We start from the raw sequence: 27,250 nt of genomic DNA on the forward strand, positions 1-27,250 counted from the left end.
TTTAATTTTTATTTTTTGTGGTTTTTTTTTTTTTTTTTTTTTTAGTTTGAAAACAAATGATAATGTTAAAGGAAGAACACAGAGGTGGAGAGGGTGTTTCAACATGAGCCAAGGCACAAAGATGGGAGGAGTTTGGGGGAGGGCAGCCTGCCTGCCATAGAAGTAGGGGCAAAGGGGGACTTTGGGGGAGCCACAAAGCTTGAATAGAGAGACAACTGGCAGAAGACCAGATTGTGGCATTTCTGTAGGCTCTGATGAATCAACAGGGAGCCAGAGGTCTTGAGCAGTCAGGGACATAGTGGGAATGGAACACTAATTGTATTTTTCATACTCTGTGCTGTGGTTCTGTTCTGAGGGTTGAATTTGGGCAGGTAATGACTCATGCTCCAAACCATCTACTGGGAAGTGCATGTTTTATGTTTACTACAACCTTCAGTGTCTTCCCTGACTGAGTTAGGGCAGTCCTGGGAATAAAATCCTGGGGATAAAGATTAATGGGAAATAGAAACTCATTGCAAGCATTTAAGGGTGGGGTAGGGGGGAAAGGGACCTCTCAAGTGAATACATTTGATGCTGGCTTGAAAACACACTGTTTCTGTCAGGCAGGGGTGTGTATGACTTAGTGACCCCTCTTCCATTTCCATGAGAAAAAAGTGACCTTGCTGGGTATTTTACAGGCAGGGTAATTCATCTGTAACGTATGACCGGCCATGATGGGCAAAGTCTGTCTACCCAGGGGATGAGTGGTGAGGGTGGGTCCGAGAGCGGTAAGTGCCCAGGCTTTGGCCCTAGCTGGACCTGGGTCTGAATCCTGACTTTTCATCTCCTGGCTGTGTGGCTTTTGACAAGTCCCTAATTGTGAGGATTAGCTACCTACAGTGTTTGTTACATAAGAAGAATGTTTATTACTGCTGTTAATTTTTTAAAATGCCATTCAGTTCTGCCAGTCAGTAAATGATGGAGCAAGTGGAGAACTGTGGGGAGAAGGAGTGACACTTTCTGGCCTGAACTTGACACGTCTGCCCAGTTAAGCCCCCCTTAGCTGCAGAAAACAGTCTACTCTTTGAGAATCCTATTTTGTTCATGTGGTTCAAGTTATAAGCAAAGCTCTAACAGAAGATTGCAGTCATTTCTGCATTCTTTCTATTATGAGTCAATATCTTTTTTGATCCAGGGGCTTTTGACATAGAGAAGTTGGGCAGGTGCATAGCCGAAGGGAAAAAGCAGGCAAAGAAAATATTTGTAAATTGGTAACTTTTGGCTCTATCAGCAAGTTAGACCTACAGCTTTCTATTAGATTAGCAACTGCCTTTTTTTTTCTCTCTCTCTCTCTCTTTTCAAATAAACCTGTTTGACTAGGAATGAAAAATCTAAAGCTATGAATTGTTATCATGAGTAAAAAATTGAAGGCAATTTTAGAAGCTGGGCTATGAAGAAGCCATAGACCTTGGTGGGATGATCTAGAGCCCAGAGATGTTTCCATGAGTGCTATGGCCTTACTTGTACTGCTCCACCTGTGGAATCACCAGGGCTGCCTTGGGGTGTGATCTGAGGGTCCTTTACTAATCTCCTTCCCTAAATCACCTTTTTTCTTTCCCATCATCCCCTCCCCTGCCCCAAGCTAAGATATCTGAATTCTGTCACTGTGTGTAGACTCAGGGCTGGAGTCTGGAATCAGACTGCCTGAATAACACTTTATAAGCATTATTTTCAATTTTCCCAACACCCTAGTAACTAAGAATCATCATCACTCTTTTTAAATAGATGATGATTTTGAGGTTCATAGCAGCTAGATGATTTTCCAAGTTTATGTCATAAGAAAAATTAGGAATTCAACTACTGAGTAATCCAACTTTGAAAGCCAATTTTCTTTCATGACAATATGCTGCCAGCACGAGTGCTTAGAGAGAAGAGGCAGAGCGGAAAACGAAGGCACAGAGAAAGGAAAAATGAAAGGGTGCCCGAATTTACACTCCTATGCATGGAATCAGGTGTTAAATAGCGGAATTTCTGAGAGTAAATATACAGTTGTACTCCACAATCCTTTAGAAGATCTTACATGAGAAACTTCAAGTATCCAGAATATAGAGCATGTTCAAGAAAGAACAAAAGATCACCCTTAAGAATGTCAGCTGGAATCAATGTTCTAAAGTTTCAAGCAATGAAAATTATGCAGAGCCAACTCACTCAGAGCACCACCTCCTTGCCAAGAGTACTGTTTTGTTTTGCCACTGGGAGTGAATTCCAAGAGAATCTAAGTGGTTTGAAAAAAGGAAAAATGGCAGACCTTTCTAAAGCTGTCTGAAAGGTGCCAAAATCACGGTCTACAGGGGCTGGAAAGGACTTAGGAGTCATCGGGTCTATCTTCTCCATTTCATAGCTGAGGCCCAGAGACTCCCCAGGGTCGCACAGCTGGGGCCAGGCCAGGACTCCTGCCCCAACCTCTGTCCATTATTTTTCATTACTTCTCTACTTTCTCCCAGTCAGCTCCCATACAATCTGAATGAGGGGAATGCCGTCTCCCCAGAGGATGTTTGGATTGATGTGAATCTGTGTGAATTTTGCATCCACTCCTTACCAAGGTCACTCTGCAGAATTACTGCCAGGGACCAGGTGGCCTGGCACGAGATCTGAGAGTCGGCATCCTTTGCTTACTTCAAACATCAGCTCCTCATCCCTGAGGGGTCACTGAGGGCAAGGACCCTGTCCATGCACTGATCAGCTCTTGTTAGCATGGTAACAAGAGTAGTGAGGGACTCCCCACCCTGGCCAGTGCCAAGGAAAGTGCAGCACCTACAGGCTGGGTGGACTGCCCATCCCAAGGTGAGATTTGGGAGCTCTTCAAAGGTCTTGAAAGACCTTTGTTCCAGTCTATCCTAGGCTGGCTCTCCAGGTGCCCCCCCCCCGCAACTCTCTCACTTCCAGAATGCTCCTACCCTCACCTGCTCCCCACCCCCAAGTTGTCAGCCTGCTCAACTTCTTCTTTTTTTTTTCTTTTTTTTTTTAAAGATGACCGGTAAGGGGATCTTAACCCTTGACTTGGTGTTGTGAGCACCACGCTCAGCCAGTGAGCGAACCGGCCATCCGTATATGGGATCCGAACCCGGGGCCTTGGTGTTCTCAGCACCACACTCTCCCGAGTGAGCCACAGGCCGGCCCTCAACTTAAACTTCAATGCAAATGTCTACTGCTTTATAAAAATTTCACTGGACCACCACCCCCCCCCCATCAGTATTAACCACATCCTCCTCTAGGTTCCCACTGTACTTTGTTTATAACACCATCATACAATTTAATTCAAAATGGCTTTAGTTGGGTCTTTTCTACTAGTCAATGCTTTTCAAACTAGATGCTTACAAATCAACTGGGGATCTTGCTGAAATACAAATTCCGATTTGGTAGGTCTGGGATAGGGCGTAGGATTCTGTATTTCTAATAAGCTCCCAGATGATAATGACATTGGTAGCCTATGGACCATACAAACTGGCAAACCACTGCTTTTGAGTTCCTTCAGGACAGGTGATATGTCTTATTCATCTTTGTAATTCCTGCTTTTAGCAGAGTGTCTGGCTGATTGTAGGTGGTTAATATATATTTGCTGAATTGCAATGAAGTGGGTTAAGATTTCCAGGGTGTTTCTTTTAAACTCAAATATATGATTGGGCAATATTAGAATACTGTTGTAGCTGAGATGGCAGAAAGTGGGGTGGAAGAGGGTGGGGGGCTCACAAGGGGCAGGATAAATCCTGCGCAGGACCAAGACCTCAGCTTTACAGATCTAGAAACTCAATTGTACCCAACTATTTAGGTTCTGAAGGACTGGATGACACTAATGTATAAACCCGAAGTCCAATTTATTCATGAATATTGAAGGATATGTCTTTCCAGTGACTGAAACACTCATGCCCACTTAAGAGAACCTCCCTGCCACTCAACACACCTACTACGCCACCCACACTCTCCCCTTCCAGGCACCCTGGGGTCAGGGTTGCTGGGGACAACTTAAGTAGCACCTGCTGGTGACCACTGACTCAGAAAATAGATAACTGGATGAATTCATGGGGAAAATGCAGCAGGTAAAGGAAAAGCTTGACAAATTGTTCCTTCTCCAAAAACACTTAACTTCTGTAATAATCAGAGTACCTATTTTCTCCCAAATAAAATCTTTCTCCTTGGGCAGCACTGGGTAAAGTCAGAAAAATCCCTGCTTTTCATTATTTGTGTTTCTAGATCCATATTTACCAGCCTCTCTTCTTCAACCTTCAAAATAACTGATTCACTTATAGCATTTTCCAGTGGTGTTCTAGGCTTGAGAGACACTCAAGTGGGCATTGTAATGGTAGGCATGTGTGTGGCATTGGGTATCTCTCAGTTTGGGACACTTATGCAGCAGGGATGATTGTTCCCCTTGGATGCTGAGTCTTGTGTGTCCCCTAATTCTGGCCTCTCCCCCTGGTGTTGAGGGGTTGGGCAGTGTGGGACGGAAGATCAAGATCCAACCCCTGAGCCCACCTGAGCTCTGTCCTCTCCTTTGAGCTGGGGGCCCCAAGGGCAGATGTGGCTTGCTGGGAAGGAGGGTTTTGGAAGGCTGCAGGGCAATGCTGGCTCACTTATGATTTTGCCTCATGCTGAGCTAGGGTGTTCCTATGCTTTTGTTAACAGTTGTCTTGTGACCGAGCATTTCGTCATTTGTTACCAACTTACCCTCTAACCATGTGACATCCCGTGAGTCACTTTTCTCTGGGTTTCAGTTTCTTCATCTGTAAAAGGAAGAATTTGGAAGAAATGAGCTCCATGGTCTCATCCAGCCCTAAGCTTAACAACTTAAAATATTTATTTATTTAATATATAATATAAAATTTAAGTTAAAAGTATATTTATAATGTGCTCTAAAATACACTATTTCATGGAATCCCCACAATTTCACATTCACATATGAGGAAATTGAGTCTTAGGGAAGGTAAATAACTTGTCTTAAAATACCCACCCTGCAAATGACCAAACTGGCTCTCAAACACTGGTTGGACCCCTCATTCTCTTAATCACTGACTGATGCTATCTCCTGGGGCCTGGACCAGGAGGACTTTTCACTGATCCCCACCCTTGAGAGAGAAAGGACAGTCTCTGTCTCCCTCCCCTTCCCCTTCCTTGCTTCTTTCTCCTCAGGCTCTGGGCTGCTTTCACCCTCTTGGTGTTCTTTCTGAATTCTCCTTTCCTCTTTCAGCCTTCTCCCTCTTCCTCTCTTTCCCCTACCATCCCTCTCTAAGCCTCCTCCTTCTCTGCCCTCTCTCTCCTGCCCTGAGTGCCAGCCTCTCTCGGTAAACATTGCTGGGTCCTGCTTTGGTAAAGATGTGCCCCACACTCCTGGGTAAATATGTGAGTTGGTGAAGGCAGGAAGATGGTGTCCAGGTGTGGTCTAATGACCAGGGTGGTGGTTTCTAAGCATCAAGTGCAGGATAATCTGTATTGAAACCACCAGTGATGGGAGAGGGGTATGATTCAAAATGCAGATTCCTGGACTCCAATCAAGAGACATTATCCACTAGGGTCTGGGTGAAACTTGGTCATCTGCATTTGTAAAAAGCTCCCCCAAGATGATTCTGATGCGTGGCTGTGTTCACACCTTACTGTCAGGACCTGTGTCCACCAGGGCCTGTCTCTGAGGGTGAGCCAGAGAGTGGTGGAGTGTCCACAGGGGTCCAGAAAGGCTGTGTCAGGTGGAGGCCATGTGTGTAGGTCATGGAACGTCAATTAGTGAGTTTGGCACTTGCTCCTTCCCCATCCTGGGTGTCAGTGGCATATCCAGCTCAACAGGGAGAACTCCTTGCCCCTGCCACATGCGGGCAAGCAGAGTGATATTACATTTGCATAAAGAGAAGGTGATAAGAAAAAACATCAAAAAAGCCTTCTTAGGGAGACAAAAATGAAAAAAGCATTGAGAAACACTGGCTTATGCCAAGGAGTTTATGTCTCTGGCTGAGAAGTTATAATTGTGCCAACTCATCCACACCATTTTATTCTGCATCTCTGTGCCCACGGACAAAGGAGTCAAAGATAAGGTTTGAACTTGCACATCGTAGTCTCTCCAGCTTTTCACTGGGAATGATCATTGTATTTGTCCTGACTTCCACAGCCAGGGTAAACTCTCCTGTCATTGCATAGCTCCAGCCTTTTGTGCCTCGCGTTGGTGACCTGGCATCATTCACATGTACCTGTTTCGTCTTCGTAACTAGATTATGAAGCATTTTGTGGTAGAGACCATGTGCTCATTTGATAGTTCATCCATCCATCATATACTCATTGAGAATAATAAGGTATCAATATTGGTTCATAATTATAATAAAAGTGCCAAACTAATATTGTAAGTAAGATGTTAATAAAAGGAGAAACTGTGTGTGTGTTGGGGGTGGGGGGATGTGAACTGTCTGTACTTTCTGCGCAATTTTTCTGTAAAACAAAAACTGCTATAAAAATAGTCTGTTTCTTCAAACAAACAAACAAGCATTCATTGAGCACCTCCAGGCATGGGGCTAGATTCTAAACAAAGTTGACAAGACATGGTCTCTGACTTTAAAGACTTCCCAGTAAGTAAACAGTTATGAAATGACATGACAAGTGTAACGATAGAGACATGTATAGGTTACATAGAGAAGTATCCTGCCCAGCTGAAAGGGAGCAGTGCTTGAGCTGAGCCTTGAAAGAGAAAGGAGGAAGAGGAGTTTCCCAGATAGACAAGGGGTGGGAGACAGGAAGACCATTCCAGGCTGAACTGAAAGCTTCCAATATGCCTGGGAGCAATGGCACATGTGGGAAGGGGCTGGAAATGGACCAGGTCAAAGTATGAGGGGCCTTGAAGCTTACACTAAGAGCATGGGCTTTATCTACAGGCAATGGAATGCCACTGGAGAATTTAAATTAGCCAGTGTGGATAGGAATAGATGAGAATTGGAACCCAGTTGAGAGATGTTTTGATAATGCAGAGTTGGTGATGCTCAAACGAGGGCAGTGAGTGGGGATGGAGTGGAAGAAACTGAATGGAGAATTTACTTGGGAAAGAAAACCCAGAGAATTTGTTGATTAATGGGTTGTGTGAGGGTGAGCGAAAATTAGTACCACCACTGTGAAGGCAGATTTGTCACTACCTATTAATAACACTAGAAAAGGGAATAGTCTGTGGCCCAGAAATTTCATTTATGGCTATCTACCTTAAAGAAGAAATTTACTCAGCATTGTTTGTTAAAAAGAAAAAGTCAGATAGAGCAATATGTCCATTAATAAGGAACAGGATAAAGAAAATGACATTAAAAAGAACAAGAAGCACCTCCATGTAACAAAATGGTGTCTCCAACACATTAGATGATGGAATGAAAAAAAAATAATTAAAAAAAAGCCTGTTACAGAACGATGCATGTGATAAGTGCCCATGCCCTAGAAAAAAGTTCATTCTGGCATTTGGGAGAGCCCCTCTGCAAACGGTTGTCTTCTCATCTTTTCATCCTGCCTTGGGTTGAATGTTCCTCCAAAACTTAGCCCCCACTGTAACTGTTGAGGACGGGCAATCCTATTATGGAAATTGAAAGGTGGGGCCTTGAAGAGGTGATTAGATTGTAGGACCTTGATGTAGTGAATGAATTAATAATGGTGGTCAGGGGTGTGGTTCTGGGGGCTTTAGAAGAAGAGCACATGAGAAGTTCTTTCTCTCTGCTCCACCGTTTTCTGCCATATGAGACCCCTGCATTACTGTAAAGCCACCACTAAGAAGACCCTCACCAGATGTGTTCCCTGAACTTTGCACTTCCCAGCCTCTGAAACTGTAAGCAGTAAATTTTGTTTTCTTATAAATTACACAGTTCTAAGTGTTTTGTTATAAGCAACAGAAATGTACTAATACACACCCTAACCTATTAGACATCAAATCTCACTCACCCACACAGTGTTTCTACTTAGTCTTCTTATTTCCTTAAAAATTTTTAATATTGATTAGATACAAAATAACATTTATAGAATACATGCAGAACATTCAGAGTTGTGATACAATGAATACTGCTGTGCTCACCACTAACTCTAAGAACAGAAAAACATTGTCGTTATTTTCAGTGTCCTGTGTGTCCCTCTCAAATCTATCTTATCCTTCCCGTCTCAGAGGTAACCACTTTCCTGAGTTTTGTTTATAGTTCTGCATGTTTTCATGTTATTTCGTTTTGTGCTTTTGAACTTTATGTAAGGAACCATAAAGTACAAAAGACAAAAATGTATCTACAAGATCATTTTTAACTATTTGTGGATAATATGATTATGTAAAATCATTTAAGAACAGTATGGTAATCCAACAAGATGATTATTATGAAGATCAATATGAAGATTATAGTTTCTTATATCAATAATAATTGTAAAATAAAATAGAAGATCCATTCATAGTAGCAACAAAAGATAATTTACCAATCAATAAACCAAAATGCAAATATGTAGGATCTATATGAAAGAAAATTTGAGACATTCCCTGTACTTGGTTGGCTGTCATGAATAGTAATATAATCACTATATTCTAAATAAATGATTATTTTATGAGAGAAAATATTAGATGGCAAATGCGCACACATTAATGGGCTCTCTTTCTCATCAGTACTTACTGAAATGTAGATGCCCCTGACGGTGTTTCACATGTAGGACTCATTACCTTTGTAAGAATAACCCAGAAGTGTTATTGAAACGCTTATTGAAAAACACCACCCCAAGAGACTCCAAAGCTGTACCTCTGGGTAGAACCTAGGCACCTGCATTTTAACTTGGAAAACCACTGCTTCAGCCCAAAAGAAGGAATCTCAGATGGTGCCATCTCAGTTCTCCCTGGAGATCAGCAGAAGAGAGATTCTCAGGAGTAAACATTTTTCTGGCAATTCTCAAATTACATCAGGATAATTGGACACTCAGTATGTTTACTTGTGGCTCCTAAGGCTATTTATATCTAGAGGAATACACTTGTACCTAGTGTTTGCATGAGGTTATATGTGAGGAATCTTGAGGGATATACCCTACATTGTATGTTCTCTGTGCTTTCTCTGCCTTCTTCCTCATGTTCTGTGAATTTGGGAGGTGCTGTGGTCAGAATGTTTGTGTCCTATCAAATTCATGTGTTGAAATCCTAACTCCAAGATGATGGTATGAGGAGGTGGGGGCTTTTGGCAGAGCCCTCATGAATGGGATTAGTGCCCTTACAAAAGGGGCTCCAGAGAGCTGCCTTGCCCTTTCCACAATATGAGAATACAGCGAGAAGGCACCATCTGTGAGAAAGCAGGTCCTCCCCGTACACTGAATCTGCTGGCACCCTGATCTTGGACTTCCAAGCCTCCAGAACTGTGAGAAATAAATTTCTGTTAATTTATGGTATTACAGTACTCTGTTATAGTAGCCTGAATGAACTAAGACAGGAGAGAAGTAAAGAAGGTGGTGATGGGGTCAAGGAAAAGTGGGAGGAGAGGCAAGACGGGGGCTCTATGGCATAGTCTCTGCAAATGGCAGATGCTCAGGCATTGTGCCGGAGAATGTGTTCATTTCACTGTTTGCAGTGTTTAGCTGGTTATCAGTGAGCCAGAGCAGAAGACCAGAACGGAAACCATGACACCCACCCCAGCATAAGTTTGGGCTTCCTCCAAAACTATTTCCCTTCTGCATGTGAATGCAGTGGGCTGGAGAGAGGACATAAGTAGGCTTCAGGAGGCCACCTCCACACTCTAGAGCCTGAGGTGGCCCTCAGTGAATGGCCATTCCCAAGCATTTTGCTTCTGCCTTCTGTCAGACCCACCACCAGTTTCATGGGAGGGTTTGAGGGTCATCTGTATCCAGGGCTGTCTCTCTTCGTCTATGGAATTTATCATGCACGACTCGTCTCCAGGGCCTTGATATGCAACTCCCCTGTCCAGTATCCGCCACGCCATCCCTGGAGCAAAGGAAGATGGGCAAGGCTTCAGCAAATACACTATGTTGGATTGCTAAAGATCTTGAGTGCCTGCATTTTAGTAGCCCAAGAGTTGCACAGCATTCCTGGACAGTTCGTACTTATCAGCAAGATGTATCATCAGAGAAATTTTATGTACCGCAAACAGTGGCAGCACCTCACTCTCTATGTGGCCTTCTTCCTGACCGGGTGCATAGACTTGGTGAGCCAGAACCTGCTGCCCCAGAGGTGTGCTGTTCTGGAACAAGGTGCCCAAGCCCTGGGCGTGTTTATATTTCTGCCCCTGATGGTGTCTCACATGCAGGACACAGAAGGAGTGGAGCTGCAGTCTCACATCCTGCTCACCCAGGCCATGTTCCTGCTGACGCTGGTGGTGACTGCAGAGCTGTGGGCTCCCAACGTGCCACTGGTCTGGATGATGAAGGCCTTTTTGTACATGATCACAGGTTCTTGGCTGATGCAGATAGGCTTTATGCTGTACAAGCCAGTCTCGGGCTATAAATGGATGGATGATGACACAAATGACATCGCATTTACCACTATCTTCTTCTGCTGGCATGTGGCCTTCAGTGCCATTTTGATGATCTGGATCTATGGCTTTTCCTTTTTGTGGTACTGTTACATTTTTGTTCATGGCTGAACTTAGATGTGCCCCACATGGTTCCCTGTTGCCTGCATATTGTGGAACATCTGGGTGAGAAGTTGTGGGAGGTGGAGCTGTTAGAGAGGAAGATTGGGCGTCCTTCCTTCGGAGGTGTCCCACCCCGAGGCAGCAGACTCTGCTGGGATGGCATACTCCCCTCTCCCCTTCTGGCTTCTCTCAGACTCAGTTGCTGAGCAGTGTGCAGAGGAAAGGTGAATTCAACTACAACCTTCACACCCAGCTCCCCAAGTGTTTCCCTCCCTTCCCCCCACTCAGCTCCAGCCATGATGACCTGCTTGTCCTGCACCTCTGCATCCTTCACCCCCCCTCCTGTGAGAACATTAAATAAATTTACTATACCTTGCCTTTGGGCCTTTTTATTAATATCCTTCACCCTACCACATTGAACACCAACCGCTAGTCACATTTAGCACATCGCAATAATTTACCCTCATAATAACCACCTCTCCATCCTTTCTTGTTCTGGATCTCTTCAATGCTCATACTAAATCTAGACTGCTATTTTAGCTACATAGAACTCATGGAACTGTTCTTGAGTTCCTTCCTTTGATTGCTTTTTGATTTATCAAACAGAAAGACCCTTAAAGACTGCTTCCTTTCCAGGGCCTGGTGGAGCATTGCCCTGCACGTAGTGAGGGCTCACTGTCTGCTTCTGGAACTTTGCCATCCTGTCTCCCCAATTCTGGAGGCTGTCAGAATCTTCCCTCGGGCAATTCAGCCCATTGCTGTGTACACATATCATTCAATTTCCAAGTAGGAGACTCACCTGGACTTGCTCTTTTCTGGTTCTTATGTACGACAAAATCCAAATGGTTTGTTTATTCTGCATATTTTTCTTTTCAATCCTCACTCCTATCAGGGAAGTTTATAGGCAGGTAATCTAAAACTCAAAAATATTAAGAAAGTGGCTTAAGGTAGCTAGATATTTAACTATGTCACATAATGCTGTAGCTGAATATCCAGAGGGATGGAATTCTAAGTAGAGTCAAATTATTGGCGACTTGCAAAAGAATGTCTTTATGCTACCCTTTCTGCTTCTATCCCTGCTTTCCCCAGGATATGGTCAATCTATTAAGCTTCCTTCACTCCTGGTTGAGTCTAAAACATCTAGTTAAAACAGAGTGGGGCTGGGCAAGTATTCTGGAAGGGTCATTATCTTTTTGGTTTGTTTGGTTTTTTCTTCTAGTTCTTAGGAGAACTAGATGTATCCTTTGGTTCTGGCCCAACACTTCCTTGTTAATTTTCTTATTCAAAAGTTAAGGTGAGGGCGGAGCCCGTGGCGCACTCGGAAGAGTGCGGCGCTGGGAGCGCAGCGACTCCTGCCGTGGGTTCGGATCCTATATAGGAATGGCCGGTGCACTCACTGGCTGAGTGCAGGTCACAAAAAAGACAAAAAAAAAAAAAGAAGAAGAAGTTAAGGTGCAGCAGGAATGAGTTGTTTTCTGTTTGTCAGAGACCTTCACCCTCTGGTTTGGGGGAATGGTGAGCATTCTGAGTTATTATCGAGAGAGAAGGTGCTTCCCGGTGTCATTTAGGTGGGGCTCAGCCAGGTCTCAGAGTGCGGGAGGCATGCGTGTGCTGGACGTCTAGTGTGTGACCAGCAGGCAGCCTCCACGGCAGGCTCACACCCCGCATCAGTGGGATGATCAGGTGACAACACTGCTGTCCACCGGAGGTGATGAGGAGTTCCTTGCATGGAAATGAAAAATTCCTCAGGCATAGTTCAGTTTCCATGCTTCTCTCTGGTCCTGGGGACCAATGGAACTCCACGGTGCTCCCTGTAGTTTCTGCCCTTTTCCTCGTTGTCACCTCTGAGTACCATCCCTTGTTTCTCCCTCACAACCTTTGTGTTCTTTTCAGGCCTTGGCCCACCTTGCAGCTCCCCCTCTCCCTGTGCTAGTTGAACCTCATCTGGTGTCCTTGAGGTTGGGATGGTAGGAATCTGATTTTCCTCTACACTCTTTCCTGTTGGTGTGGCAAAACCCTGTTTTCTACTTCACTCAGGCCTCCCCTTTTTGATGCTCAGAGTATATTTTGCATTTTTCTAAACCTAAAAATTGACTTTTTGTTTTCATTTTTTATTTTCACTATTACAATCTGACTTCATCTTGAGGCAGTATCTTTGACTAAATAGAGGGAAAGTCATATTTTTTGTTGTTGATGAACTATTTATTTATTTATTTATTTGTTTTGCCTTTTTAAAAATTTTATTTTGTCAATATACAATGTAGTTGATTTCAAGTCATATTTAAATAGGGAAAAGTGCATATTTAAATAGGAAAAAAGTCATAATAAGGCCTTAAAAACAAAGCCCAAATATTAGCTTTTCAAGATATTATTTCTACACAACAATGAAAGTTGAAGCTATACCAAACCCACTGTTAGCCCTTAGACCTGTTCTGTTTTGAATACTTTTGAAGTCCTGTTAAATATCGATGAACTCACCTCTTGTAGTAAATTAATGCCTCCAAACATTATCATGTCTCACAACATGTATCTCCTAGGTGTATAGAGCCACAAAGAATTATAGCTAAGGCCTGATGTAACGGTGGGATATGCAGGCCTCCTGTCTGTATGATAAGGGCCTTCCTGGACTTCTCACATCACAGTGGGTATGAGCACTGTCACAGTAATCCTAATCACTTTGGAAAGTAAAACCAAATGAAGATAAATTTATGGAAAAACAGTAACAAAAACAACAAATCAATCACAGAGTAGAGTTTTGGGGAGAAGGGTGTAATCTTCACCACCTTCCACCAGAGGGCACCATCTTCACAAGAGCCTTGAAAGGGCACTTGCTCTCTGGTATTGAACTTCCAATCTAAAAGAAGTGAAGCGGGGTGCAGAGTCGGGCAGGAAATACCCATAAGCAAGTATTGTCCAAGCATCCAGTAATCATAATGTAGGTCTGTTTGTTTCCTAATAGACTTAGATGTGCGGAAATGAATAAGCACCGAATTAAATTGATGAGATAGAGATAAGATGTGTGTATATATCTCAAAAACCTCTTGGTCATTCAGTCTCTGACCACCCTTCCTATTGGGGTGAAAAATCATGCTGTGAGTCTTGGATGGACTGTCTCCCACGATGGAGGCAGTTGTTGGGGAAATCTCCATACTGTTTTCCATAATAACTGTACTAATTTACAGTCTCACCAACAGTGTAGGAGGGTTTCTCTGCATCCTCACCAGCATTTATTTTCTGTCCCTTTGATAATGGCCAGTCTAACTGGAATGGGGTGATATCTCATCATGGTTTTGATTTGCCTTTCCCTGGTTAGCAATGTTGAACATTTTTTCACATACCTCATATACCTGTCAGCCATTTGTATTTCTTCCTTTGAGAAATGTCTATTCAGCTCCCTTGCCCATTTTTTAATTGGGTTGTTTGGGTTTTGTTTTGTTTTTTTAGTAGTGAGTTGTTTGAATTCTTTATATACTCTAGATATTAGCCCCTTGTTGGACATGTAGTTTGCAAATATTTTCTCCCATTCTGTAGATTGTCTCCTGACTCTGTTGATTGTTTCCTTTGCTGTGCAGAAGCTTTTTAGTTTGATAAAATCCCATTTATTTATTTTTGCTTTGTAACCTATGCTTTTGAGGTCTTATCAGTAAAATTTTTGCCTATTCCTGTGTCCTGGAATATTTCCCCTGTGTTTTCTTCTGGAAGTTATATAGTTTCAGGTCCTACATGTAAGTCTTTAACTCATTTTGAGTTGGTTTTTGTATATGGTGAGAGATAGGGGTCTAGTTTCATTCTTCTACACATGGATATCCAGTTTTCCCAGCACCATTTATTGAATAAGTTGTCTTTTCCCCAACATGTGTTTTTAGCTCTTTTGTCAAAGATCAATTGGCTGTAACTATGTGGGTTTATTTCTGAGTTTTCTATTCTGTTCTGCTGGTCCACATGTCTGTTTTTATACTAGTGCCATGCTGTTTTGGTTACTATAACTTTGTGGTATAATTTGAGGACTTGATAATTTACATTTTTAACAAGAACCCTAGGTGATTCTTATTATTATAGCAGTTTGGTTGACATCTGGTGCCCTTTCCTTTTGGGAACTACAAAGTCTTGAAAGGGTCGTGGATCCAACCATTATTCACTTTAAGCCACTAGCCAGCGATGTTGGCTTTTCATCATTACCATTATTTGGAGTGATCTCCATTTGGTTGTTAACAGCTCCAATAGTCAGCCTCTTCGAGCTATGGGGGACAGCGGTTAGGACTAGAGAGTAGTTCCACATGGCTTGATTGAACACCAGTCTGAAAGCATGCTCTCTTAAGGAATGTGGGAATATATCACTATGGTATATGCCATTATTTCAGGAAGAGATCACAATTCTATTTCTTTTGCTTAGATTCTGATAACCCTTTTCCAAGGGGTGATAATTCAAGAAATAAAGTGATGTTGTACACCATTTAGAACTTCACCCTGAACTCTATTAAGATGTGTGTATTACACTAACTAGTGAATGAGGTCATTGATAATAGATTGAAGAAATTGCATAGGTTACAAACTCATCTTGGTATGTTAAAACCTCAGTAAGTAAAGAAAGAATCTCTTCTCACTAAAATCATGTTAAAATACAGTATCTGGTTTTTACGTGTACTAAAGAAAGTAAAACACTTTTTCAAATGTAAATGATACTTTATTGACAATTCCTTATTCACAACATTCCTTCCAACTTCCAAAGTTCTTTTTTTCATGAGACAACAAGGTTTTTTAGACATTATTAAGCTTTACAACAATCCTAGGACTTTTGAATTCTTTAAACCTTCTCTTGGGTGTGACAAGAAGAACTCTCTTCTCAGTAATTCTTAACTAAATTATTAACATTTATAGGGCTATTGGTCTTTTACCTTAATAATCACTTTCTGTTACAAGAGGACAAGAAAAACAAAGAATTGTTTAATGAGAAAACCAAGTACCTGACAACCCCTCAGAGAAAGGGCATTCAAGACTCTTACAGGTTGATGTTGTAAGTGGATGGACTAGCCCAGGACCTATAGTTTATTAAAATTATATAAAATGTAATAGCTTACAAGACCCTTGGGTGCCAAGTTTAGTGATGCAAAAGTCACCCTTGGGTGGGAGAGGATAGAGTGGTAAGGAGATCTTGGACATAATTACAAAGAACTTCTCAATGCACACAAACATTAGTACAGACTAAGTATAGGAAGAATTCAGCACGTTCAAGGGAATCCAGGAGATCAGGTAAGATAAGACTTATCCTCAGACTGAGGTCTGCACTAGAGATAAGTAGGCCACTGCTTGATGGAACCTGGAACCCCTCGGAGGCAGTGTCAGTATGTGTGCACAAAGGGTGGGATTCTGTTGGCTGGGGGCTAATTCTGCTCCTAACCCATCACAGTGTAAGGAACAGCATGGCAACATGAGCAACGCAGGTGAGTCTCTCAGAGGGATGACTCCAAGGCTTTGAGCCCCTCCAATAAGGCATACCACTCACCTTCCTAATGGTTAACACATCAGGGTCATCCACGGACACCACAAATTACTTTTATGTTATTCATGCCCTTTGCTTTCCTTCTCTCTCTTCTTCCTCCCCTTCCTCCTTCCTTTCACCACTAGATCTTTAAGAATAGGATAGGGTCTAATTCACAAACTAACACAAGAAGCAGAAAGTAAAACGTAGATAGGGCTATTGTGTGCCTTACCTCCTCCAGGGAGAAGGCTACCATGAGGGCTGGGATTATCCAGTGATTTCTTTTGTTGCCAAGTCCATATTAACGTGGTGTGCAATGAGTGCCGAAAGCCTTCCCAAATTATTAGGAAGTTTGAAGGCAGGACAGGTGAGAATGGGAAAACAGGAATGGAGAAATTGCAGGATGGGGAAGGGGAGGATGTTGAAAGCCTTTTTCCCATACTTCGTTAAGACTGTTTTGTTGATGGCAAGCCCCATCCTATTCAAGCCCTTGCTGCCAGCAGTGTGTGTGGCTATGGAAAACAATTGCTTGGGATATTTCTGCCAAACCCAACTTTCCTGCCCTCAGATGGTCTCAATAACACGGTCATTCAACAAGGCCGTGTCGGGCTCTATTAATGACAAGCAGACAAACAAAAACCCCAAAGACTGAAGATCATCTCTTGAAAGAACAATTCATTCAGCATTTGTAGAACTTAGGCATTGTGCAAACACGTTTAGAGCCTACAGGAAGAAAGATGAAAAAACAATGTCCCTCTACTCACAGAGCTTAGTCTAGTGAGGAAGACAGATATGTTAATGGATGAAACAGTATGACTTGTTAATTGTAATAATGAAAGATGTACATGATGGTGCAGGAAGGTAGTGGTGAATACTACCATTGTGGTAGATTCTACCATTCTTGGGTCACCAGGAAGATTATCTGTAAACCAGTTCTTGATAGGTGTCTAAGTAACTTGTGAAGCCTACTGGAGTTGAGAGGATATTTCAGACAATGGGAATGTGGGAACAAAGACATAGAGGTTTGACGTGAGAGTAGATAGCATGTGCAGGAAACGGCAATGCCTTGGTTTTGGCTTGTAAAACAGGAAGCAGCGTGGTGTGGCATGGCAGGAGATAAGGCTTAGAGCCGTCCCAAAAGCCAGATTGGGTAAAGCCTCAGATACTATACTAAAGAGTTTGGACTTTACCTTGTAGAACACTGAGGAGCCTTTGAAGGGTTTTAACAATAATTATATCAACAGATTATGGTGGCAGTGTGTAGAGGGTACTTGGAAGAGGCTGGAGCTAGGGAGACAGTTTAAGAAACCAATGCAATAGTTTAGACGAGAGATGATAGGGGCCTGAAATAAGAGAGTGACTTTATTAATGGAGAGGAGAGGACAGATAGCAGAGATATGTACAAGAAGAAACCACATAGTGTGGTCCTCCACTGCAAGTGGGTGGTGGAGAAGAGAAAGAGAGACAGAGAGAAGATGAGTCTCAGGTTTCTGGTGTGGACGGTTGAATGGAGTAATGGTTCCAGTAGCTGAGAGTAGGAATACAGGAAAAGGAGCATGTTGGGAAACGTGGACATGTGAACATGTTGAGATGAAAGTGCTTGATGGATGTGCATATAGAGATATCCCATAGCTCACTGGACATTTAAAACCAAGCCAAGGAGAGAAGTCTGGACTGAAAATACAGATTTTGGAATCATTCATATGGAACAGATTAAATAAATCAGGGAAAGGTCATAAAAAGAAGAGTAGAAGGTTGGGGAGGGATGCAGGAAAAACACATGTGAAAATTTAAAACACTAGAGATCAAGAAAAAGGATATCTGTGGACAGAGGGCAAGAACTGACATCAGCTTTGCTACTCAGGATAGTGTTTGGTTGTCTGGGCTTCTGTTTCTATTTTTATTATACAAAGACAACTGGCTGGTGTCAGGAAATGTGATGGAGACAGTTGCTTTTTTTTTCTCATGTTTTCATCCCTGCACTTAGCCACTGTGAGTGGCACTTTCTATCCTATAAGATGCTTAACTAGCCTGAGAGACAGGCCTAGCATATGATATTTAGACTGCTGATTTTATAGTCTTTCATTAGAAACCTTGGATATGATGGAGAAATGTTGGCCATGGAGAAGACAGTTATCTTATTACTCAGTAGTTGAACATTGTGCTCTGAAGAGCGTAGACAATGAATCTGGGTAAGCCTCATCCACCTACAGTCTATATGCTTGGCTTTATGACCTTCGACATTTTTCTCCTTGGGTTAACCTGGGCAGCACAATGATCAGACCTGAGAAGAGTAACAAATACTTGCACGACCAAATTAATATTCCAAAGAGCTCCTGTTAAGCTGTCGTGTTGGGCCCAAATGAACAGGTTGAAATTTGACTGTAATGTAAATTCCTGCTCGTGATTTCTGAAAAGTGACTGTATAAATAAAGTGTGGTAGAGTTAACAGCATAGTGTGAATATCCCGGAAGCTAGCTGCATTTCAGGGCACACTAATATAATATGCAATATAGGCAATGATTCTCTTGTGCTCTGTCCTGGGAAGCATTTGGAGTGCTTTGGTTGTGGACGCCACTCCAGCCAATGAAAGGGGAACCAGACAGAAAGGAGGTCACATGAAGAATGGTTGACACCTTGCTTAGTGACTAGCCAGAGGGGGTGGAGGTAAGCAGAAGGTTGTGATGTCTCTATAAACATTGGAAGAACTTTTTTATTTAAGAATGATGAATTAAGTTAGATGAATTCTGTTAAGCTTCAGATGGCAGAATTTCTACAAATAGAAGGTAAAGGAAGGTAGTTCATACTAGGAAAACATCTTTCTAACCATTTTATCTCTTCGTACTTGAAATCGGCAGCCCTTTGAGGAAGCGAGCTCCCCACGACTGGGAGTCTTTAAGCACAGTGACATTGAAAAGAAGAGTCCTGGAGAAGAGAAGAGATTGAGTGAGAGAACCCTAGAAGCCATCATGATGATGGGATTTGGCCATGTGAAATGATCTATTCAATTGCTTGGTATCCTCAGTCTGAATGCAATCCTAGTTCATGATTTTTTTTTTCCTTTCCATACAGAGATAATCAGTTCTACAAATCTTATAATTCTACTAGAGGATGAAATCTTTGTCGATTTTTTCAACACATTTCTTTCTCTTCCGGTAAGCATTCTCACACTTAAACCTAAAAGTTTCATTGACAACTGAATAGTGGATCTCACTGAGCTGAGTGCCTTTTTTTTGTTTTTCTGTTCTTTGTTATTTTGGTTTTTTACTAAATTTCTTACCAAATTAATAACTTTCAATTTGAGCAAATAAATATGAACCAGAACCACCTCTAAAATCTCCGGGAGCTTCCCATTGTTGATATAATCAAACCTAAATCCTCCACCTCCTTAATTACCTTTGCTTGTCCAGAGTTATTTCCCGTCACACTCTCTAGTGATACCCAATGCTCTACTGATGGTGGCTGTACCCTCGCTGAGTACGCCTGGCTTTCCTCTGCCTCTGGACCTCTTCTTGGGCTGTCTTTTGTTGTTGTTATGGTTGGGAATGCCTTCCCCATGTCCTACCTACCAAAATCTTAACTGTTCTTCAAATTTCTCCTTAAATTCTATTGTCCTTAAGAAATTCCTAGGTCCTCACAATTGGAACCTCCTAATGGGCACTTCTCCCTGCTTTCATGCCCCTTAGCACTTGCAGCTCTCTTGTGGTGTGAGTGTGTGTGTGAGAGTGTGTGTGTGTGTGTGTGTGTGTTTACCACTGGACTGTGAGACTGTGAATTCCTGGAGGACAAGGATGGAGGAGTATTCATTCTCTTGTACTCCCCTTACCAGGTGTTTAGCATATAACAATTGTTGAGTTGTTGACTGAAACCAAACCTATACATTTCCTCAGTCTGTGCAAGTAAAATAAACCTCAAACATCAAAATATTCTTTAAACCTAAGCCAAGACTAATCCCACACCTTTTTTGGTTTAAATCTTTGGTGACATTTTAACACGGATGCCTTATAAATGTGGTTTATCTCAGTGCACTCTTTTCCATGGGATGCCACCTATTAAAAGGTGAAATTTCAGACAAGTAAGAAAAACTCTATATTATCCCACAAATAGTTACTGGGTGGTTCTTTTGTGCCAGCCACTAGGCTCGGTTTTGGGGACACACATATTAATGATACCATCCCGAAAGGCTGGTATTTAAGGTACAGGTGACAGGATAAAAGTTTGTAGGAGGCAGTGGGAGTACAGTATGTAGGAGTGAGAAGCCAGTCTCACTTGGAAGAGTCAGACAAGGCTGACACAAGCCACGTCTTAAAAGAGGAGGAGGTATTGGACAATTGACTGAGGGCCGAAGGTGAGGAGGGAAGGATGGATAAAGAAATAGCATGAAAAGACTAGGGGGGTGAGTAGCAAGAGAAGCAAAGCCCTTATAGACAGAACAGAGAAAATAAAGGCACCAAAGTATACTATCCTGTGGCACTTTGGGGGAAACCCTAAGTAACTAAGTAAGGCCAAAGGAAAAGTGAAAGGGAAACAGCAGAGATAAGGCTGCCAGGCAGGCTAAGCCAAGCCTCTGAGATCAGCAGTCTGTGCTGAGGAGTTTGGACATAATCTTGAAGGCCCTCAAGAGCTATTAGAGGGTTTTAAGTAAAGGAGTAACATGATCATACTTTCACTTGTGAAAATTATTGTGCAGAGTTCTGGCCGAGGGGTTGGGGTGGTAGGTGACAATGATGGAGGAAGGGAGACTGGCTAGGACATCGTTTCAGTAGTATAGGTGGGAGGTGATGAGGGTCGAAAGGGAAAGGAATGAGGAGGATGGGACAACAGGAGAGATTTTTTTTCCTAGAGTTTTATTTACAGTACTTAAATGTCATAAATACAGTCTTTGCAATAAATAAAAAGAAGATAACATCATTTTGAGATGAAGTTAAGTGGTATGCTTAGAGTGAATTTTGTTATTAAATATTTATATTCTAATATAGTCATTGTGATGCATTTATTTATTTATTAGCATAGTCATCATTACAAATCATAATATTTCCCCATGCCCTCCACCTGACCTATCAGTCCCCAACCCACCTCTGTCCCTCCCCCATCTCTAGTATCCATAGCTTTGCTCTATCCTTCTGAAAGTTCAACATGTTATTGTCATCTTTGTCTTCCTTCCTTCCTTCCTTTCTTTCTTTCATTCTTTCGTTCTTTCATTCTTTCATCTTCCTTTCTTTCCTTCTTTCTTAGCACCCAGTTATGAGTGAGAACATATGGTATTTCTCTTTCTGTGTCTGGCTTTTTTCACTTAAGACAGTTTTCTCCGGGTTCATCTGTGTTGCTGCAAATGACAGAATTTTATTCTTTTTTATGGCTAAATAGTATTCCATGGCGTATATACACCACATTTCCCTTATGCAGCCATCCATCAATGGACACTTAGGTTGATTCCATATTTTGGCTATTGTAAATAGAGCTGCTATGAACATGGGAGTGCAGCTATCCCTTTGACATGATGCTTTCCATTCCTTGGGATATACACCCAGTAGTGGGATTGCTGAATCATATGGTAGTTCTATCTGTGATTGTTTGAGAAACCTCCACACTGTTTTCCATGATGGCTGTATTAGTCCCACCAACAGTGTAGAAGAGTTCCCCTTTCCCTGCATCCTTGCCAGCATTTGTTGTTCTCAGTCTTTTTGATAATGGCCAGTTGTGGATTTAATTATGTCCCCCCAAAACTCACTGAAGCTTGAGTTGTGTCTCCCAAGTTTTATGTATTAGAAACTTAGCCCCCACTGTGACTGTTAAGAGGGTGGGAAATACTATTATGACAATTGAAAGGTGGAGCCTTGAAGAGGTGATTAGATCATAGGAATATGATGTAGTGAATGGATTAATAACGGTGTTCATGGGTGTGGTTCTAAGGACTTTAAAAGGAGAGCACATGAGGAACTGTCTCTCTGCTCTACTCTCTCTGCTCTGCCATTTTTGCAATGTGATACCCTGCTGTCTGAAGTCATCACCAAAGAAAGCTTTCACCAGATGTGTTCCCTGGACTTTGGACTTTTTAGCCTCTGAAACTGTAAGCAATAAATTTTGTTCTTTTACAAATCACCCAGCTCCAGATATTTTGTTATAGGTCTAGCTGGGGTGAGATGATATCTCAATGTGGTTTTGATTTGCATTTCCCTGATGACTAGTGATGCTGAGCATTTTTTCGTCTACTTGTTGGCTGTTTGTATGTCTTCCTTTGAAAAATGTCTATTCATCTCCTTTGCCCATTTTTTAATTGTCTTATTTGGTTTTTTACTGTATACTTATTTGAGTTCCTTATATATTCTGGATATTAATTCCTTGTCAAATTTATAGTTGGCAAATATTTTCTTCCATTCTGTAGGTTGTCTTTCTGCTCTGTTGATTGTTTCCTTTGCTATGCAGAAACTTTTTAGTTTGATATAATCCCATTTGTTTATTTTTTCTTGTATTGCTTGTGCTTTTGGGGTCCTGTTCATAGTCTTTGCCCAGTCCTACAATCCTGGAGTGTTTCCCCTGTGTTTTCTTTCAGTAATCTTACAGTTTCAGATTTTATATTTCAATCTTTAATCCATTTTGAGTTGGTTTTGGTTTATGGTGAGAGGTTCAGGTACAGTCTCATTCTTCTGCATATGGATATCCAATTTTCCCAGCACCATTTATTGAATAGGCAGTCTTTTCCCCATTGTATGTTCTTGTTGCCTTTGTCAAAGATCAGTTGGCTGTATGTGGGTTGATTCCCTGTTTTTATATTCTGTTCCATTGAGTGTCTGTTTTTATGCCAGTACTATGCTGTTTTGGTTACAATATCTTTGTAATATAATTTGAAGTTGGGAAGTGTTATGCCTCTGGCTTTATTATTTTTGCTTAGTATTGCTTTGGCTATTCAGGGTCTTTTGTTTCTATTTCTGTGAAGAATGTCATTGGTATTTTGATGGGGATTGCACTGAATCTGTAGATTGCATTGGGTAGAATGGACATTTTCACAATGTTAATTCTTCCAATCCAATAGCATGATATATCTTTCCACCTTTTTGTGTCCTTTTTAATTTCTTTCAATTGTGTTTTGTAGTTTTCATTGTAGAGATCTTTCACTTCCTTGGTTAAATTGATTCCTAGGGTTTTTTGTTTGTTTGTTTTTTGGTGACTATTGTGCTTTATTGATTTCTTTTTCTTCTAGTTCATTATTGGAGTATAAAATCACTACTGACTTCTGGGTGTTGATTTTGTATCCTGAAATATTACCAAAATTGTTAATCAGTTCTAAGAGTTTTTTGGTAGAGTTTTTAGGTTTTTCTCTATATAAGATCATGTTGTCAGCAAACAGGGACAGTTTGACTTCATTCTTTCCAACCTGGATGCCCTTTATTTCTTTCTCTTGCATGATTGCTCTGGCTAATACTTCCAATACTATGTTAAATAAGAGTGATGAGAGTGGGCATCCTTGTCTTGGTCCTGTTCTCAATATCATTTCAGGATAATATTGGTAATTGGTTTGTTATATATGGCTTTTACTGTGTTGATATAATTTCCTTCTATACCTAATTTGCTGAGTCTTTATCATGAAGGGATGTGGAATTTTGTCAAATGCTTCTGCTGCATCTATTGAGATAATTGTGTGGTTTTTGTATTTTATTTTGTTGATGTGGTGTATCACATTTATTGACTTGCATATGTTGAACCATCCTTGCATCCCTGGGATGAATCCCACTTGATCATGGTGTATAATTTTTTGATATGTTTCTATATCCTGCTTGCTAATATTTTGTTCAGAATTTTTGCATCTTTGTTCATCATGGATATTGGCCTGTAATTTTCCTTTTTGTGTGTGTCTATGTCTGGTTTTATTATTGGGTGATGTTGGCCTCATAGAATGAGTTTGGGAGAATGGCTTCTATTTCAATTTTTTGGAATAGCTTGAAGATAATTGGCATTAAATCCTCCATAAAGCTCTGATAGAATTCAGCTGTAAGTCCATCTGGTCCTGGGCTTTTCTCTGTTGGAAGATTGCTGATTACTGTTTCAATCTCATTGCTTGTTACTGGCCAATTAAGGTTTTCTATTTCTTCTTGGTTCAGTCTTGGTAGTTTGTGTCTGTCCAGAAATTTATCCATTTCCTCCACATTTTCTTATTTGTTGGCATGCAGTTGTTTATAATAATCTCTAATGATTCTTCATATTTCTGTGGTATCAGTTGTAATGTCTCCCTTTTCATTTCTGATTTTTGTTATTTGGGTCTTCTCCTTCCTTTTTTTTTTTTTTTTTTTTTCTTTTTTCTTATTTTATTTATTTATTTATTTACTTACTTACTTACTTACTTACTTATTTTGTTAATCTAGCTAATGGTTTGTCTATTTTATTTATTTATCTTCTCAAGAAATCAATGTTTTGTTTTGTTGACCTTTTGTATCATTTTTTGTGTCACTATTTTATTTAGTTATTCTCTGATCTTCGTTACTTCTTTCCATCTACTACTTTTAGGATTGGATTGTTGTTGTTTTTCTAGTTCTTTGAGGTGTAGCATTAGGTCATTTACTTGAAGCTTTTCTATTCTTTTGATGTAAGCATTTATTGCAATAACCTTCCCTCTTCATACTGCTTCTGCAGTATCATACAGGTTTTGGTATGATGTATCTTTATTTTCATTAGTTTCAAGAAATTTTTTGATTTCATGTTTAATTTCTTCTTGGACCCATAGGTCATTCAGGAGCCTCTTGTTTAATTTCCATGAACTTGTATAGTTTCCAGAGTTTTGCTTGTTATTGAGTTCTAGTTTTAATCCATTGTGGTCTGAAAAGATACTTAGAATGATTTCAATTTTTAAAAATTTGCCAAAACTTGATTTGTGACCTAACATGTAGTCTATCCTGGAGAATATTCCGTGGGCTGATGATAAGAATGTGTATTTTGTAGTTGCTGGATGGAATGCTCTGTAGATATCTGCCAGGTCCAATTGGTCTAAAGTGTAATTTAAATCCTGTATTTCTTTGTTGACTTGCTGCCTGGAAAACCTGTCCAATGGTGAGAGAGGGGTGTTCAGGCTACCCACCATTATCCTATGAGGGTCAATTTCCTTTTTAAGGTCTGAATGTTTGCTTTACATATTTGGGTGTTCCAGTGTTGGGTACCTACATATTTATGATTGTTATGTCTTCTAACTGGATAGACCCCTTTATCATTATATAATGGCCTGCTTTGTCTCTTTTTATGGTTTTTGGTTTAAAGTCTATTTTATCTTATATAAGAATAGCTACTCCTGCTTGTTTTTTGTTTCCATTTGCATGGCATGTATTTTTCCATTCCTTCACTTTTAGTCTGTGTGTGTCTCTAAAGGTGAGGCAAGTCTCTTGAAGACAGCACATAGCTGGGTCTAGCATTTTAACACAATCAGTGAGTCTGTATCTTTTGAATGGGGAGTTTAATTCATCTACATTTAGAGTTGTTATTGACAGGTATTGCTCTACTCCTGTCATTTTATTGCTTTTCATTGAGATGTTTTAAATATCTTTTGTTCCTTTCTTCCCCTTTTATTTTTTATCTTTGATGTTAGTTGGATTTTTGAGGTGACATGATTGAGCTTCTTTCTCCTTCTTGTTTGCATTTTTGTTTTAATAGTGGGTTTTGCTCTTTATTATGTATCTGTGACAGTGATCATCATTTTTCAGATTCCAGATGCAGGATTCCTTTGAGAATTTCTTGCAATGCTGGTCATGTGGTGAACTCTCACAATTTTAGTCTCTCTGGGAAATACACTATTCCTCCCTCATTTCTGAAGGATAACCTTGCTGAATATAGTATTCTGGCCTGGCAACTTTTTCTTTTAGTATTTTGAATACAGCTGAGTGCCATGAAGCTGGGGTTGAGAGATGGGTAGCTGCTACTCTGCCAAGAGCTGAAATTGAATGTAGTTAACTGCAATTTACTGTCTAAGCCTTCCCTTGAAAGTTGCACACCTTCAATAGACATTATTCCCTTTTTACCAATGGATCTCAGAAGTTAAATGACTGACAAAATATTGGGGCTGTTAGTTTTGGGGAGATGGTCAGACTGATATAATGTGCTGAAAGCTCAGCTAGGAGTTAGAACTTCAGCGCCTCCAGTTTTCTACAAACACACCTGGGACACTTCGAGACATTTTGGTGGCTATGATGAGACTGTTTAAGCTTAGATACCTAAAATGTAGAAGCCCTTTCTCATCAACTTCAAAGCTGGTTGCCTAGGTGGCAGTCCCTTCTCCACAACAAAAGAGGACAGTAGCCTAGAATTACCTATCAATTTTGAACACTCTTAGTTCCTCCATATGTAATTTGTACCCCTAATCCTCATGTCTTCAGTCCTCTCTACCTTCTTCAGCTCAAGAGTTTAGGTAAATCTAAAGTTATTCCTCATTAGGAAAAGATTTTTGACCTTTGCTTTAACTTTCTGAGTGTGAAAGTGAATAATGCAATACTCAAATATGTTCTAATATCACGGTCCTTGGCATCTGCACATAAGCAAGATAACTCCCAGGTTGGGAGTTATGTCTTCAGTCCTCTCTACCTTCTTCAGCTCAAGAGTTTAGGTAAATCTAAAGTTATTCCTCATTAGGAAAAGATTTTTGACCTTTGCTTTAACTTTCTGAGTGTGAAAGTGAATAATGCAATACTCAAATATGTTCTAATATCACGGTCCTTGGCATCTGCACATAAGCAAGATAACTCCCAGGTTGGGGCAGGGTGGAGCCAATAGATAAATGAATCTTACAATTCAGTCTATTTAGGGCATTTCTAAGCAGAACAGGTTGATTCACTGGTATAAGCTTAAGAATTAATGTTGTTTAAAATAGGGATGCAATGTAACCTTTCCTCTCCTGGGCTACAGATGGACGATGCCATACACATGAAGAGAAGCTGTACCCCTTTGGCTGTTTACTGGCTTTCTTTTGCAGGTCTTTGGCCAGACACCATTTTACACTGTTGAAAATTCACAGTGGAGTTTGTGGCCAGAAGTACCTTGTGACTTGGTGAGTAATATTCTTGAATGGTAGAGGGTTTGGGGAAGAGGAAGGAGGAGCTGCATTTGAAGTGTGAATTGGAAAAGGGAGAGGCAAAGGAGTCCTAGAGATGACTGTAGAAGAAACTATAAAGCAGGTGAGTAGAACAAACAACATCAAGCCAAGTAGACA

The 27,250-nt window shown here is 41.0% G+C and overlaps 2 protein-coding genes across 2 annotated transcripts in view; both read left to right on the forward strand.

Annotated features, from left to right (window-relative positions):
- Positions 1 to 9,812: 9,812 nt before the first annotated feature.
- Positions 9,813 to 10,595, forward strand: LOC134384394 (transmembrane epididymal protein 1-like). The gene has a single exon (XM_063105918.1). It carries the CDS (start codon positions 9,813 to 9,815, stop codon positions 10,593 to 10,595), a length of 783 nt encoding a protein of 260 aa, XP_062961988.1.
- A 5,419-nt stretch (positions 10,596 to 16,014) lies between these two features.
- Positions 16,015 to 27,250, forward strand: part of RGSL1 (regulator of G protein signaling like 1) — a 72,275-nt gene continuing 61,039 nt past the window's right edge. The window contains 3 exon segments of the mRNA XM_063106818.1: positions 16,015 to 16,027; positions 19,138 to 19,220; positions 27,014 to 27,088. Coding sequence (XP_062962888.1) covers positions 16,015 to 16,027; positions 19,138 to 19,220; positions 27,014 to 27,088 — 171 coding nt within the window.

The sequence above is a fragment of the Cynocephalus volans genome, chromosome 8 (assembly GCF_027409185.1).
Source record: "Cynocephalus volans isolate mCynVol1 chromosome 8, mCynVol1.pri, whole genome shotgun sequence".
In the NCBI taxonomy this organism is placed as follows: Eukaryota; Metazoa; Chordata; class Mammalia; order Dermoptera; family Cynocephalidae; genus Cynocephalus; species Cynocephalus volans.

What these genes read in the sequence shown, in the direction of transcription:
- LOC134384394 (XM_063105918.1), top strand. Translation starts at nt 9,813, where the DNA reads ATGGGAGGGTTTGAGGGTCATCTGTATCCAGGGCTGTCTCTCTTCGTC.